The sequence below is a fragment of the Alosa alosa genome, chromosome 13, assembly GCF_017589495.1.
Source record: "Alosa alosa isolate M-15738 ecotype Scorff River chromosome 13, AALO_Geno_1.1, whole genome shotgun sequence".
Classification (NCBI taxonomy): domain Eukaryota; kingdom Metazoa; phylum Chordata; class Actinopteri; order Clupeiformes; family Clupeidae; genus Alosa; species Alosa alosa.
The window spans coordinates 5,335,394-5,352,332 of NC_063201.1; the positions used below are offsets into that span (position 1 = coordinate 5,335,394).

A 16,939-nucleotide genomic window follows, 5' to 3' on the forward strand; every position below is an offset into this window, starting at 1 on the left:
TTCATGTAACTTCTTTTAGCCAATGTGATCGGACATATGGACATGTTGACAAAACGTTGCAAGGGATGACAACAGGGAACTGTTCAGACAACACAAACACCTCTCAACACTGTGTTTCTGAGCAGAGAAGAATATAAGGAAAGACCAGACTATCTCCAGGTTCTACTCAACAACAGCTTTGATAAGGAGGGGAAGAGATACACACCTGATGACATAACATACAGACAAAACTAATCAGTTGTAAGACCCTTTATTTGCTGCTAAGATACTGTTGTTTCCTTTAATCAGTTGCAACAGAGTTTCATACTCATCTCTTAACTCTCTTTTTATTTTCTTTCAAATTATTGATTTTTCTCATCAAGCAGCATGGGCCAATGACCCCCATGTCTGTGGACTTACCTGCCGGGGTCCTCTGACCTTCCACTCTGTAAGGCCTCGAGAGACTTGGAGACCTTCAGGGACGGCCTGGTGTTCAGCAGTCGCCCAGTGAAGCCCAGGGAGAAGGTTTGGTTCCGGGTGGAGCGCAGTCTTCTAGCCTGGGAGGGCGGTGTGCGGGTCGGCTTCACCAACGTATGCCCGACCACCGCCGGACCACTTCCTCCGCTGGCCTGTCCCGACCTCGCAGACAAGCCCGGGTACTGGGCTTTGCCAGTGCCACAACGGGACTGCCCACCTGGTACCATGGTCTCCTTCTGGATGGATTCAACTGGACTGTTGTGTTACAAGACACCCGCTGAAACTCTCTGTAATCAGACTGATTTGGACCTCTCTCGGCCTCTCTGGGCTTTTATTGATGTCTATGGTCAGTCAACTACGGTGCTTTTACTCGGTGAGTTGATGAACATGTATATTGATGCCATTTCTTCCTTATAGACCCACTAAAAGCAGTGAGTCTTATTGTTATTGAACTGAACTTGGTCTGATTATCGTGGTTTTGTCTTTATTGTCCAGGTTCTGTACGAAGGTTGAATCGATTTATTAAGACATCCTCCTGCCCTATTCCTCGTAGCACATTTGAATGTGGCTATGAAGATACTCCACCTGAATTAAAGAAAAGGAAAGCCATCGCTGAAAGGAAGCTGAAACAGCATCAAGAAGATCAAAGTAACAATAACAACTCTCAGAGAACAGGTTGGTATCAAATCATTCAGCAGAAAGACCCTCTGAGATCATGTAGGCATAATGAAAAGAGGCATGAACTTTTTTATTTTACAGTGCGTGAGCCATGAGTCAGGCATTGGTCTAACGCTGCTCTTCTGTCACGCAGGGTGCAGCAAGCAGGACTTGTGTGCGGTGTGTCTGGACCGTGAAGCTTGTCTGACCCCGAAGTGTGGACATCGCTGCCTGTGCCTCCCCTGTGCTAACAGGGTGTTTGAGGAATTCGGCACGTGTCCACTGTGTCAGCAGATTATCTAGAATTTTCCAAGAGCTGGATGTGGAGCTGCCATGGTACACATAGACCCATAAGGACATTGACTGGTTTCAGTCCAGGCACATTTGGAAGATGCTACATACACTCTACCTCAAGCAGTAATATGTTATTGCACTCTGAACATTTTGTACAGTATACTTGCACTATACTTACAGTATATGACCACAGCGAAGCGGCGGTCATATAGGTTTAGTCAGATTTTTTTGTTTTTTTTCTTTTTCGCATGTCCAAATTTCCGTAAAGGATTCCTGGGACACTGAAAGACCGGGGTAGACGAAACTTGGTGGGCATGTAACACCATATGGATAGCATGGAACCATCGTTTTTCGTTGTGATCTGTAGGCCCCTCGCTGGACTGCACCCCCCGAAAGGAGGGTAGGGCAGACACAGTTTTCTGTGAATATCTCGAGAACCGTAAGGTTTAGGAGGACCATTTTTTTTGTATGTTGATCTCAAGGGGCCATGTCAACCCATTCCATAACCACTCATTTCATGTATTGCGCCACCTAGTTAAAAATTAAAAAGCAAAAAATTTGGTGTTTTCACCACAATATCTCTGGTTGACATGGTCAAAACTGCACGAAATTGAAAGTGTAGGATCATTATGACACCCTCCAAATGCATGCCAAGTTTTGTGAACTTTCGTTCATGGGGGGCCTTACAATAAAATAATTTATGTGTACATTTAGTGACCGTACACCAACAAGGATTCCCGGGACACTGAAAGACCGGGGTACACGAAACTTGGTGGGCATGTAACCCCACATGGATAGCATGGAACCATCGGTTTTCGTTTTGATCTGTAGCCCCCCGCTGTACTGGACCCCCCGAAAGGAGGGTTGGGCAGACACAGTTTTCTGTGAATATCTTGAGAACCGTAGGGCCTAGGATGACCAATTTTTTCTGTGTGTTTGCCTCCAGGGGTCATGTTAACCCATTCCATGTGCACACATGTGCATAAACAGATACACACGCACACACATACATTCACAGTAATCATACGTATGACACATACTCACACAGTAGACATATGTACGCATGCATGCACATGCACAAACACACATACGCAGGCAAACACACAAGCACGCACACACACATACACACACACACCCACACACATAAACATAAACGTGTACACGCACACATGCACACAATTCAATAATTTCTCAGAATTATGAACAGGCAAGATGGGGGTGGGGTTGTATAAAATGAATTTTACATGTGAAATTTATGAACTAATCATGTTTTGGTACTTGTTGTCTAGCAGATACCAGTGAGAATTGAGTGTGGATAATGCAATTTAGTGAGACAGTTAGAATCATATAGGCCTTTCAGCGTGATTTATTTTTGTGGAAAAAACGCTCTGCGGTACATCTAGTTATTCTATTCTGGCAGACTTTTCCAATGTTGATCAATGTGAATTGTAGCCTGGGTGAACCCAGACAAACTTGCAAATTCACATTTGCTAATAGCTTCTTATAGGTTCAGTCAGGGTATGTGAATTTGAGGTTTACAATATTTAGTTGTCTATTGTGTTAACTGTTTACACCATAATGTTTTTATTTTCTATAAACATTTAATTTGGCACTTGTACATATTTATGAATATATCTGTGAAATCAGGATATCAGAAATACTAGAAGATATGTCCAATAGTTGATCAAGGTAACTTGAATGAAGTTTTAATAACAATTGCAGAATTAAATGTTGGTCTGTCTAAGCTGTGAACTGTTTACACGATAAAGTATTGTATTTTATGTAAATATTTCATTTGGTATTTGTATATTTGTAAATCTATGTATGGAAATGTTATTCATAAATTATGACTTGACTTGTAACATGTGGTTATGATTGATCATTGGGGGGGGTTGTTGCCAACACGTCATGTCTGAACATTCCAGTTTAGTCTGGTCACACTGGTTTGATTTCCTGTGCAAACAGCTGTAAAGTCTCAGTTTCAGGTAGTAGTGGCAGCAAAAGGCACAAACACCTTTACTCATCCAGAACACCAACAGGTCCAGATGAACAATTATTACAGTCAGAGTTGCATGCCAAGTACCCTGGCAGTGGTTCTGTTTTTGGAGATATACTGCCACCTAGTGATAAGTATATAAGTATAGTATACTCTTTTGATCCTGTGAGGGAAATTTGGTCTCTGTATTTATCCCAATCCGTGAATTAGTGAAACACAAACAGCACACAGTGAACACACAGTGAGGTGAAGCACACACTAATCCCGACGCAGTGAGCTGCCTGCTACAGCGGCGCTCAGGGAGCAGTGAGGGGTTAGGTGCCTTGCTCAAGGGAACTTCAGCTGTGGATGCGGGCATGGGAGAATAGTGCTCAACCACTTCCCCTGCTCACATTTCTCCTACTGGTCGGAGAACGAACCAGCAACCCTTCGGTTACAAGCCCGAAGCCCTAACTGGTAGGCCATGGCTGCGCCCTCTTTTGTAGCCTATGCGGTACATCTAGTTCACTTCCCCATCACATCAGGAATTGTGACTCTATTATGAACTTTAAAAGCAATGTAAAAACCATCTCTTTCAGTTAGCATTCTCACTGTAATATTTTAATATTATATTAATTATTTCAATTATTCAAAGTAGTGTGCAACTGTTTTTCTTGGTTTTGACATTTGACCTTAGTGATGGTTAAGATGACGGTCAAGGTTTGTGTGATTTTGTTCTGTTTGTCTTCTATAACTTATCATGAAAAAGTTAATGCCTTAATAAAATCAAGTTAAACTACCAGAGGAGGTCATGTGGATATACTGTATATCATCCATGATAAAAAAAATACAGCTGAACTGCAGATGCATTAATTCACATCCATTTATTTTCACACATCTCTGTCACAGAAGGTGGTGGTGTGACTGCACACATACTGAATGACACTGAATAACAGCAGTTCTTTTGGGAGTCTCTCCAGTGAGTCATGAATTTGTCAGTGTGCTGGTTGTCCAGGTCAAGGCAAAGCTTAATAACTGGCCATGGTCTGCTCCAGCCAGTCGTTGAACAGGCAAACCTGGAGAAGCAGACAAAAGCTTATTAGTTTTGTACACATATTTTATACTGTGAGTTACTTTTCATTGTCTTTAGGACTGAATAGAGTTGTTTGGGTCTTTGCGGTGCCTGTAAGTTCTGTCTGAATCTCACCTTGGCGTAGACGCCAGGGTGGTTGCGCTCAGCGCAGCCGTAACCCCAGGACACAACACCCTGCAGCTCACCGTTGCACACCACGGGGCCACCAGAGTCACCCTGAGACGGACACACAGAGAGAGAGAAATGCTGGTCAGAATCCATGGAGTGGGCAATTGCATCTTCAAATAGTGACCATTTTAAATTGTGGTCATATGATGGAAAGTTTTATACAGTATACTACACAGTCAAGACCACCTGTGACTCCAATTATTAGGTGATGGTTAAATAGCTGAATTAATACTCTTGTAAGATTTAATCTCTTTGGTGCAGAAGTGTACCTGGCAAGAGTCCTTGCCGCCCTCCAGGTATCCAGCGCAGAACATGGCGTCGGTGATCATGCCGGGGTAGGAGTTGTTGCAGTCGCGGTCCGAGATGATGGGGATCTCCAGGCACTGAAGCTTGTTACTGTCAGCAGCTAAACGGTTAACATGAAAAAATGAGTGTGTTGAGGAGGATAAAATCTGACTAATAGTTATTCGTCAATAGATAGTCAGATAGAATGAACAGTATTGAAGACAAGGCCTAGATGAGGTAAGCTTCATGGTGGCACACTAACCGGAGCTCATGGTGTTGCCCCAGCCGGACACGGTGCACATGGTGCCAGCGGCAGCACAGCTGGTGGGCAGAGCCACGGGCTGCACATACTGGTTCAGGGTGGCGGGCGTGCTCAGCTTGATCAGCATGATGTCGTTGTCGATGTTGTAAGAGCTGTAGTTGGGGTGGCGGATGACGCGGGAGGAGCTGATGAACTGCTCATTTCCCTCAGTGACCCTGATGTTGTGCTCGCCCATTCGCACCTCCACACGGCTGAGAGGAGGCAGAGGGAGAGATAGAGAGAGTGAGTGACCGGCAATAAAATCTAAAAGGTAGTTAAAAGTAGTAAAGATAGTAAATGTAGTAGTGCATTTTAACATGTATTGCATTTTGAATTGTATTTCACAGTATTTGTTGCTCTTTGCCAGACATGCCATTCCACTTTTTATTGTTCTGTACTGTTTCAAGTAAGTATATAAAGTCAAGTGCAGAAACATACGACATGTAGCAGTGAGCAGCAGACACAACCCAGTTCTTGTTGACCAGGGAACCACCGCAGAAGTGGTAACCGGAGTTCAGAGACACCTGCCAGGGCTTGGAGTAGGCCTTGCACTCATAACCTCCAACAATCTTATCCTCCTCTGCAACTGCACATAAGGCCAAAACGTCATTTTACAGAGGAACATCATGACAAATACTTGAATGAATATCTAACGGTATCTTTTTAGAGTTTAGCTGGAACACAGCAGGCAAGAGCAGCAGTTCAGCAAGAATTGTACTCACAAGCAGCTCCGAGGAGCACAAGGAAGACAAGAGACCTCATGGTTGCTGATTGATCCTGTTGATGAAGGTCTAACCTGGACCCCTGGCCTTTAAACAGACCTGCCACACTCACCACGCCCCCATCAGAAAGGAGTCGACCAATCAGAATGTAGCTCTGTCCACCAGAACTGTTATGTGACATACAATGAGAAGTGCATACTGGCATGCGTATGAGAATGGCGAGGTACAGTATGTAACATATGATCGCTTCACAGGGCAACCTTCAAACTCAGAGATAAACAAAAAACCCACGATGCATGTGGCAGCAGGTGAAATTGACACGTTCACTTCACAATGTATGCCGTACTCTGTCCATTTGAAGCGTCACCTCATTGAAGTTGTAATTAATGTTCCTCCTGTTCAATCATTTAATCTTTAGCTCCTTACATTCAAGTTTCATTTTCATGAAACTGTGTACAAGAGTCCAAGAGTTACTTGCAACAGTTAGAATCACATAATTAATGCAATTTATGACAATATTTTTACTGGTAGTGTTATTGGTGGTCATCTTTCCAGATACTCGGCAGAATACTAAAACAAAATAACAGTAGCCGAAAAATAATGATTCTACTAACTGCTATGAACACATTTTCATTCACTTCTTCATACAATGGAATCTACTCTTCCATGATTGTTTTCAACATTGTTCTACATTGAAGACTAAAACCGAAGACATTAAAAGTATTAACACAAACATCTTAAACTCTATATCTTAAAATCTTAAATATAGATATTTATGTTTAATACGGTAGTTAAAATGTTTCGCTGTTTCGCCTTTATAAGAACTTGGCATACTTTTGGCAAAACTAACTTTATGCTTTTCAATTAAAACCAATTAAAAGTGTTGGTGAAGACTTAGCAAAAGATGGATACTTTGAGTAGTATGATATATTGAAATAAAATATATTTGTAAATCTAAAGTAAAATAATTTTTTAGTATACAATGTGCACTACCATAGAGAAAAAGCAAAATGTCTCAGAGAGCTATGGAAATGATTTTTCAGAGGTAATCACTAGCAGGTGTGAGTTAATTAGTTAGTTATTACAGTGCATGAAAATGCACTGTTCTGTTATCCGAAGTCTTCTTCTTCTTCTTATTAGAGTGCATGAAAATGCACTCTATTGTTATCCGATTTCTTCTTCTTATTCTTCTTCTAACACTTTTTGTGCGTTTAATACAGCTTCAACTGTTTAACGTAGAAACTTCATTCAAACTGTGTTGTGTAGATCTTACTTATGTGACTTCAGCTATGTATTTTTCAACTTTGTAACTTTTATACTTTTTAAACTATTAATTAAAAACTACTAAAATTTCCCCATAGACTTAACATTGGATTATGACATCACAATAGCAATTAGAATCCTATGCCAGGTGTTCAGGCCACCTGCAGCCACTGTCTCAGGCTGTCTCAGTCTTTAAGCATACAATATGGCTGTATTAAGACTACAGATCCTGTTCAACTGCTTCCTGTGCCCACAACTGTTTCAAAATAAAAGTCCCTTTAAACTATCCAACTTTTTAACTGTTCAACTACTGTCAACTGTTCAACTGTTGTAACTCTCAGTCAACTATGACTCCCATAAACTATATCCTCTGCCTTCAACTATTTCAAAATAAAAGTGCTCACTAATTAGTTAGGCAATTAGCATCATTAGCATAATTAGCATTTTAGCATAACTGCTAAAAATGATTAGCTAAGTTAGCTGAGTCACATGGTTAGCATAGTTAACATTTTAGCATAACTGCTAAAAATGATTATATAAGTTAGCTAAGTCACATGGTTAACATAGTTAGCATGTTAGCATTTTTTGCAAAACTGCTAGAAAACATGAGCTAAGTTAGCTAAGTGACTTTGTTAGCATAATTAACGTTGTTAGCATAGTTAACATAACTACTAGCAAACATTAAAGCCACTCCAACTGTCAGTTATCCTAAACTATTTGTCTATCAATATGCATTAAACTATCAGTCTATCAACAACGTTTAAACTATCTACATTTCATTTTTAGACTTTCAACATTCATGAAACTATGTGAATCAACATCCATTAAACTATATGTCTATTAACAACTTTTAAACTATACATTCAACTTTTATACTGTCTACTTCTAAACTATCAACTTTTATTAAGCTATGCTGTCTGTCCTAGCTTCATTTTCATGCACTCGTAATTCCCTGGAATTACATTCTCTAGTTACAGTGCATGAAAATGCACTGTACTGTTATTCCAAGGCTTTTTACAGTGCATGAAAATGCACTGTACTGTTCTTCCTAGGCTTCTTATAACAGTGCACGAAAATGCACTGTACTGTTCTTCCTAGGCTTCTTCTTCTTATGCTTATTACAGTGCATGAAAATGCACTGTACTGTTCTTCCTAGGCTTCTTATTACAGTGCATGGAAATGAAAATGCACTGTACTGTTATTCCAAGGCATTTTATTACAGTGCATGAAAATGGCATTTTATTACAGTGCATGACAATGCACTGTACTATTATTCCAAGGCTTTTTACAGTGCATGAAAATGCCCTGTACTGTTCTTCCTAGGCTTCTTATTCTTATGCTTCTTATTCTTCTTCTAACGCGTTTAATGCAGCTTCAACCGTTTAACGTAGAAACTTCATTCAAACTACGTTGCGTAGGTCTTACTTAGGACATGGGTGCTATGTATTTTTCAGCTTTGTAACTTTTATACTTTTTAAACTATTAATTAAAAACTGTTCAAAATTTCCCCATAGACTTAACATGGGCTGATGACATCACAATAGAGCCGTTAAGAAATTAGAATCCTATAGCAGGTGTTCGGGCCACCTGGATTAACTGCCAGTCTCAGGCTTTAAAGGTGCGATTTGTAGGATTGTTACCGAACGTTCTGCAGGCCAAAATCAAAACACTGGTGAACGTTCTCAAGACTACCAGACGCGAGCCTCTTCTGGGTTGCCAGATGTAATTAAGACTTAGCTAATGTTAGTTGACCTGCAGCTGCTTTAACGTTTCTCCAACCATGACCCAGCTACACATTACGGAAACAGTGAAAACAAAAAATACCTCTCTAACCAACGTAACATATTTAGCTGAAATTAGCGATGCAGATGAAGTTTAGCCTAGGCTACCTGTTGTGGAGAAATATGGCCAGCTCTGCGTCAGACTTGATATTCTTCGTCTCAGGAAGCTCCTCCGATGTCCACTTAATTTGTTTCTTGTTTAAATTTTGGAAAATTGCCTGCCTCTCGTAGGCGTTCATGACTACAACTGACAGCTGTTGACAGTTGGCCTTTGCTAATTTGGCAACCCAAATAGGAGGACGCCGCTTAGCCCATTATTAATATCGCTATTCTAGAATGAATCGTTCAAAACATAAACTAAAAAAAAATTCCAAGACATTCCGCCCCGTAACTCATTTTTTTTCATGGGTTTTACGGGTTAGAGTAATGTTGTCAAATAAGCCATTACTTCAATTCATCGTGTTTCCTTACTCTCTGACAACATATGGTGATTATTTTTGGAATGGTTACAGTTTATTTTCCATTATTTCCTACATACTGGACCTTTAAGCATACAAACTGGCCCTTTTTAAGACTACACATCCTGTTCAACTGCTTCCTCTGCCAAAAACTGTTTCAAAATAAAAGTCCTCACTACAATATTTCACTGTTAAACAATTTAACCCTTTAAACTACTGAACTTTTTAACTGTTCAGCCATTGTAACTATTACTTGTCATCAACTATGACTCCTACCAACTGTAGCTAGTTAGCTAAGTTAGCTAAGTCACATGGTTAGCATAGTTAGCATGTTAGCATGCTAGTTAGTATTTTTAGCAAACCTGCTTAAAATGATTAGCTAAGTCACATGGTTAGCATAGTTAGCATGTTAGTTAGCATTTTTAGCAAAACTGCTAAAAATGATTAGCTAAGTTAGCTAAGTCACATGGTTAGCATAGTTAGCATGTTAGCATGCTAGTTAGCATTTTTAGCATAACTGCTAAAAATGATTAACTAAGTTAGCTAAGTAACATTGTTAGCATAGTTAACATGTTAGTTAGCATAGTTAACATAACTGCTAAAAAGGATTAGCTAAGTTAGCTAAGTCACATGGTTAGCATACTTAACATTTTAACATTGTTAGCATGCTAGTTAGCATAGTAACTTGGTTAACATTATTATCTTTGTTAACATAGTTAGCATAACTGCTAGCAAACATTAGAGCCATTCCAAGTTTCAGTTATCGTCAACTATCTACCCAAATAATTTAACCATTTAAACTATCCACTTATTTAACTGTTCAGTCATTCCAACTATATTAAACCTCATCTACCTAGCAACCAATATAGTTTGTTTTTACTCTGTATGATATTTTACATCATATTTTTGCATTTTCATGCACTGTATTTCCTTCAGGAAATGCTTTTCTAGTTGCTATTGTGATGTCATAATCCAATGTTAAGTCTATGGGGAAATTTTAGTAGTTTTTAATTAATAGTTTAAAAAGTATAAAAGTTACAAAGTTAGATCTACGCAACACAGTTTGAATGAAGTTTCTACGTTAAACAGTTGAAGCTGTATTAAATGCACAAAAAGTGTTAGAAGAAGAATAATAAGAAGAAATCGTATAACAATAGAGTGCATTTTCATGCACTCTAATAATAAGAAGAAGACTTCGGATAACAGAACAGTGCATTTTCATGCACTGTAATAACTAACTAATTAACTCACACCTGCTAGTGATTACCTCTGAGAAATCATTTCCATAGCGCTCTGAGACATTTTGCTTTTTCTCTATGGTAGTGCACATTGTATACTAAAAAATTATTTTACTTTAGATTTACAAATATATTTTATGTCAATATATCATACTACTCAAAGTATCCATCTTTTGCTAAGTCTTCACCAACACTTTTAATTGGTTTTAATTGAAAAGCATAAAGTTAGTTTTGCCAAAAGTATGCCAAGTTCTTATAAAGGCGAAACAGCGAAACATTTTAACTACCGTATTAAACATAAATATCTATATTTAAGATTTTAAGATATAGAGTTTAAGATGTTTGTGTTAATACTTTTAATGTCTTCGGTTTTAGTCTTCAATGTAGAACAATGTTGAAAACAATCATGGAAGAGTAGATTCCATTGTATGAAGAAGTGAATGAAAATGTGTTCATAGCAGTTAGTAGAATCATTATTTTTCGGCTACTGTTATTTTGTTTTAGTATTCTGCCGAATATCTGGAAAGATGACCACCAATAACACTACCAGTAAAAATATTGTCATAAATTGCATTAATTATGTGATTCTAACTGTTGCAAGTAACTCTTGGACTCTTGTACACAGTTTCATGAAAATGAAACTTGAATGTAAGGAGCTAAAGATTAAATGATTGAACAGGAGGAACATTAATTACAACTTCAATGAGGTGACGCTTCAAATGGACAGAGTACGGCATACATTGTGAAGTGAACGTGTAAATTTCACCTGCTGCCACATGCATCGTGGGTTTTTTGTTTATCTCTGAGTTTGAAGGTTGCCCTGTGAAACGCATCATATGTTACATACTGTACCTCGCCATTCTCGCACGCATGCCAGTATGCACTTCTCATTGTATGTCACATAACAGTTCTGGTGGACAGAGCTACATTCTGATTGGTCGACTCCTTTCTGATGGGGCGTGGTGAGTGTGGCAGGTCTGTTTAAAGGCCAGGGGTCCAGGTTAGACCTTCATCAACAGGATCAATCAGCAACCATGAGGTCTCTTGTCTTCCTTGTGCTCCTCGGAGCTGCTTGTGAGTACAATTCTTGCTGAACTGCTGCTCTTGCCTGCTGTGTTCCAGCTAAACTCTAAAAAGATACCGTTAGATATTCATTCAAGTATTTGTCATGATGTTCCTCTGTAAAATGACGTTTTGGCCTTATGTGCAGTTGCAGAGGAGGATAAGATTGTTGGAGGTTATGAGTGCAAGGCCTACTCCAAGCCCTGGCAGGTGTCTCTGAACTCCGGTTACCACTTCTGCGGTGGTTCCCTGGTCAACAAGAACTGGGTTGTGTCTGCTGCTCACTGCTACAAGTCGTATGTTTCTGCACTTGACTTTATATACTTACTTGAAACAGTACAGAACAATAAAAAGTGGAATGGCATGTCTGGCAAAGAGCAACAAATACTGTGAAATACAATTCAAAATGCAATACATGTTAAAATGCACTACTACATTTACTATCTTTACTACTTTTAACTACCTTTTAGATTTTATTGCCGGTCACTCACTCTCTCTATCTCTCCCTCTGCCTCCTCTCAGCCGTGTGGAGGTGCGAATGGGCGAGCACAACATCAGGGTCACTGAGGGAAATGAGCAGTTCATCAGCTCCTCCCGCGTCATCCGCCACCCCAACTACAGCTCTTACAACATCGACAACGACATCATGCTGATCAAGCTGAGCACGCCCGCCACCCTGAACCAGTATGTGCAGCCCGTGGCTCTGCCCACCAGCTGTGCTGCTGCTGGCACCATGTGCACCGTGTCCGGCTGGGGCAACACCATGAGCTCCGGTTAGTTTGCCACCATAAAGCCTTCCTCATCTAGGCCTACTCTTCAATACTGTTCATTCTATCTGACTATCTATTGACGAATAACTATTAGTCAGATTTTATCCTCCTCTACACAATCATTGTTTCATGTTAACCTTTTAGCTGCTGACAGTAACAAGCTCCAGTGCCTGGAGATCCCCATCCTCTCTGACCGCGACTGCAACAACTCCTACCCCGGCATGATCACCGACGCCATGTTCTGCGCTGGATACCTGGAGGGAGGCAAGGACTCTTGCCAGGTAAACTTCTGCACCAAAGAGATTAAATCTTAGGAATGGCATTGATTCTTGACACATTGAAATAATAAGAAATAATTGATTATGTAACTAGAAGCTAGTGATTTGGAGCCAAGTTTGGTCTTGAGTATAAAGCATAAGAATTTCCAGGTTATGACCTTAGCTGTAAATGGTCACTATTTAAAGAATTGAGGAGGCTACTGTAGTTGCCCACTCCGTGAAGTCTGACCATCATGATTCTGTCCGTCTCAGGGTGACTCTGGTGGCCCCGTGGTGTGCAACGGTGAGCTGCAGGGTGTTGTGTCCTGGGGCTACGGCTGTGCTGAGCGAAACCACCCTGGTGTCTACGCCAAGGTGAGATTCAGACAGAACTTACACCACAAAACTCTCTGCTGTCCTATAGAAAGTGATAAGTAATTCACAGTATAAAATATGTGTACAAAACTAATAAGCTTTTTTCTGCTTCTCCAGGTTTGCCTCTTCAACGACTGGCTGGAGCAGACCATGGCCAGTTATTAAACATGCTCATTTGCATTTTAGTACCATAATTTTGAGCAGTCTTATAACAACTCACTGCAGTATAAGAGGTTTGAATTTGGAGTAGTGTTTGTATTTAGTTTTTTTTCCATCTAGCTCAAAATGATGTCAAATTTGATGTTAAAACTATATCTGTGAAAAGCAGTTGACCTCATTTCTATTGTACACTGTTGAACCAAAAGGTTCACTGTCTCCACAATAAACATCTTCATAATGAAACGTGTAAACTAAATTTACTGGGTGTGAGAGGGAGTAGGAAAGCTCCGTAGTACAGTATACATGACCTTAGTACAGTATACATGTATATGATGCAGATTCATTTACATGTATTTATTTATTTATTCATTTGGCTGACACTTTTATACAAAGCGACTTACATATGTCAATTATTACAAGGGCCAGTCTCCCTGGAGCAATGCAGGGTAAAGTGTTGTGCTCAAGGGTGGCAGCCCAGAATGAAACCCACAACTTTACTGGCTGCATGCAACCCCGGCTCCTGTGTAGCTTCATTGTGTTGCACTACTTCATGTTAGTCTCATCTCAGCAAACAAATGGATATATTGAGCATGAGAAGACACATGTAGACAATGTTGGAGTCACTTCAGAAATCTATATCACTAAGGCTGCTGAGAGGATATCAGAAAAGAAGGGTCATGCTGAAACAACAGTGCCTGATCTCACAGAGATCATCTAAAGGCTGATACACCAATACCCAACCCATACCTGTCAACACTCCCGTTTTTCCCGGGTTCTCCCGTATTTCAAGGTCATCTCCCAGCACCCTCCCGTTTTGTTAGTTCTCCCGGAAAACTCCCGTAATTTGCATGGCCATCAAACTTAATTTTAAAATCATTGATCCATTAATTTTTTCTGTTAGTCTGACATCTCCCAGGTTGCCAGATTGTGTATGAAAAACACCCTACACATACACGATCACTTAATTTCAATTTCAACCGTTTTGTCATATGCTAAAACCTGGCAACCCAAAACCCAAATAAGGAAGCGGGTGCCGTTGTTGTGTTGTTGCTGTTGTGAAATTGTTGGGAATTTAATTGATTAACAGAAATCACATAAACTGTTATTGAGTGTTGTTGATACACTGAACTTGTGTCCTCGGAACCAAATCTGACAGCAAGCAGCTTTTTACCATTACCTTACGCTTCTGCTGGCATGCGTAAGGTAATGGTAAAGTAAAAGCAACAACCGAAATGCAGTGTTGAAACACGTGTATGAAACGTATTCAATATGCAAACACAAATCTGGTATAAACACTGACACCCCCAAAAAAAAATCTCCCGTTTTTGTAAAGCAAAATGTTGACAGTTATGACCCAACCCCACCTGCCCCAAATACTTGTCACCACAAAGACGCGTCAACATGGACACTGCTAGCCTAGAAATCTAGACGCACCCTAGCGGCAGCAAATGTAATTTGCAGCCAGGGTAGTCTGCAACTCTGGCTTGCGAGCTGGAAAAATCAAACTTCGATCAAGCCAATTACATCATGTATAGAGTCGGTGGATGGGCTTAATATAATGATTGCAGAGATGCAACGGTTCTGCATGAATTCCCTGCTAGTCTACTTGAAAACAAAGAAGATGGATGCTGCTGCTGTCGAGTTCAGCTTTTTTTAACTTGGCAAAAGTTTGATCAACTAGCCAACTAGCTCTGCTGGTGGGAAAACGCATGGGACCCATAAGTTCTAGCGCTATCCTATTGCGTGTAGAGGGAATTTGAAAGACAACCGTTTACCCCACCCCTCGGATTGAGCACTGACAACGGTGAGTTCCCATGCCCTATATCTTGATGTGGGTCTGGCTCGTCAGGCTCTGACAGACACTGCCGGAATGACTGCTGAAAGGAAGCGAAGCGTCTGTATCAAACTCCTCAGCAAATGGAGACTGAACCAATATCAAACTTCCCAGGACCTCAGCAGTCAAATGGAGACTGTGACCATGTAGCTCAACCCCCCCCATCTCCCATCACCACGCCCACCTAATCACCCCGCCACCAAATCAAACTCCCATTGTCAAATTGTCTGACTTTGTGCGTGTGCAAGGCTTCACGACACCAATCTTGCTCCAGCAGCGAGATCACAACAGATGATTGGCACGATGTCTTCACAACACACCATATGAGTGGCTCAATGTATTCACATCACACCACATGTTAAAGCTCATATTCAGTTCGCTTTAACGTATCTTAAGTGTTTTTCCACAAATGGACCACAATTTTAGGCATGTACTTAACAGTATACAACACATTAATAGCCTAAACAAACTATGCAAGCCATTTCGAAATCTTGTTTTATTTAAACTACTCAATGCAATCTCAAATCCTCACCAGAAACACCAATAGTCAATATATTAATCCAAATCCTAGTTTCGTTTGTTTTATGGACTACTAGGTGGTCGTGGAAGAGATCGTTAAAACATTATTTGTCTTGTAAGCGGAACCAACGTTTCACAGGCACCGTTGTGGTACAACAAAGGACTTACAACCTCGTTCTTTCATTGGAGAGTCGCCTCGCGTTCAACAGATTCATTTGCATAAAGCTGGGCGTCGGCCAGCTTTTTGACGCGCGACATTATTTCAAATGCAGCGCTGCCTTCCCGGAATGCTTTGCGGGCGCTTTAAAGTCGCTTGACGTCACCATTAGGACTAGAATGGAATGCAACACGACAAAATGAAGTGAAGTACAAGTGGATCTGTACCGTAAGTGATCAATTTTGGGATGGGGTGAAAATTTCAGCCACCAAAACACCACCCCCAAAGTGGTGAATAGCTATAGAAATGTATTCGTTTTGGGTGTTTTTCAGACAATGGGACCTGGTGACCTCAAAGTAAATGGTAACACTAAAACAAGGGGCTACATTAAGATTTTTGGAGAAAAAGATCAGTTAATTCACACAGGAATGCTTTACTCAGAGCAAAGAGATTTCTTAGATGTAATGAAATAATAAAGAGAAAAAATAGAATTAGAATTATTTTATCAATTCAGTGGTGGTGTCTTTTTCTTAAGGGACATATTTATTGAAGTAATCTAAAAATAACCCTAAAGTAATCAGATTACTACATGTTTTTGGCAATCCAACTGATTACGTTACTGATTACAAAAATTGCCATGTAATTTGTAGTCAGTAATGGATTACATTTCAAAGTAATCTGACCCAACCCTGGTGGTGCTATACATGAAATGAGTGGTTATAGAATGGGTTATGGAATGGGTTGACATGGCCCCTTGAGATCAACATACAAAAAAAAGGTGGTCCTCCTAAACCCTACGGTTCTCGAGATATTCACAGAAAACTGTGTCTGCCCTACCCTTCTTTCGGGGGTCCAGTCCAGTGGGGGTCAGTAGAACATTAGCCTGGGTGCCATTCCGAACTTAGTCCCGCCCACAACTGAGGTCGGGAAGTTCGGTCTGGCATTGCTTCATTGTGGTGGAAGTATGCTCGCCCTATCTCAGGCAGACCAATCAAATCAGGCTTTACGATGATGGACAGGTGAGCAACAGCGCCTGGTCTATCACGTCATCTGAGCACGCTTAGATTAGGCTTATGTTTGAGACAAAAACGCTGTGGCTAGAAGGATACATGGCG

The 16,939-nt window shown here is 40.5% G+C and overlaps 3 protein-coding genes across 3 annotated transcripts; 2 read left to right on the forward strand and 1 right to left on the reverse strand.

Annotated features, from left to right (window-relative positions):
• Positions 1-393: 393 nt before the first annotated feature.
• On the forward strand, positions 394-1,623 carry LOC125305708 (E3 ubiquitin-protein ligase NEURL3-like; the record flags this gene model as incomplete). The annotated part of the gene is made up of 3 exons (XM_048260620.1): positions 394-829; positions 952-1,131; positions 1,268-1,623. Coding segments are annotated over 3 exons (765 nt in total), but the record flags the coding sequence as incomplete, so codon positions are not given.
• Positions 1,624-4,251: 2,628 nt separating this feature from the next.
• Positions 4,252-5,999, reverse strand: LOC125306253 (trypsin-2-like). Its single transcript, XM_048261513.1, has 6 exons — positions 5,952-5,999; positions 5,668-5,815; positions 5,191-5,441; positions 4,913-5,049; positions 4,590-4,691; positions 4,252-4,458 (listed from the first exon to the last, which is right to left on the reverse strand). Exons 1-6 carry the CDS (start codon positions 5,989-5,991, stop codon positions 4,411-4,413), a joined length of 726 nt encoding a protein of 241 aa, XP_048117470.1. The 5' UTR covers positions 5,992-5,999; the 3' UTR covers positions 4,252-4,410.
• Positions 6,000-11,717: 5,718 nt separating this feature from the next.
• On the forward strand, positions 11,718-13,557 carry LOC125306254 (trypsin-1). Its single transcript, XM_048261515.1, has 6 exons — positions 11,718-11,765; positions 11,902-12,049; positions 12,276-12,526; positions 12,668-12,804; positions 13,054-13,155; positions 13,273-13,557. Exons 1-6 carry the CDS (start codon positions 11,726-11,728, stop codon positions 13,318-13,320), a joined length of 726 nt encoding a protein of 241 aa, XP_048117472.1. The 5' UTR covers positions 11,718-11,725; the 3' UTR covers positions 13,321-13,557.
• Positions 13,558-16,939: the final 3,382 nt, after the last annotated feature.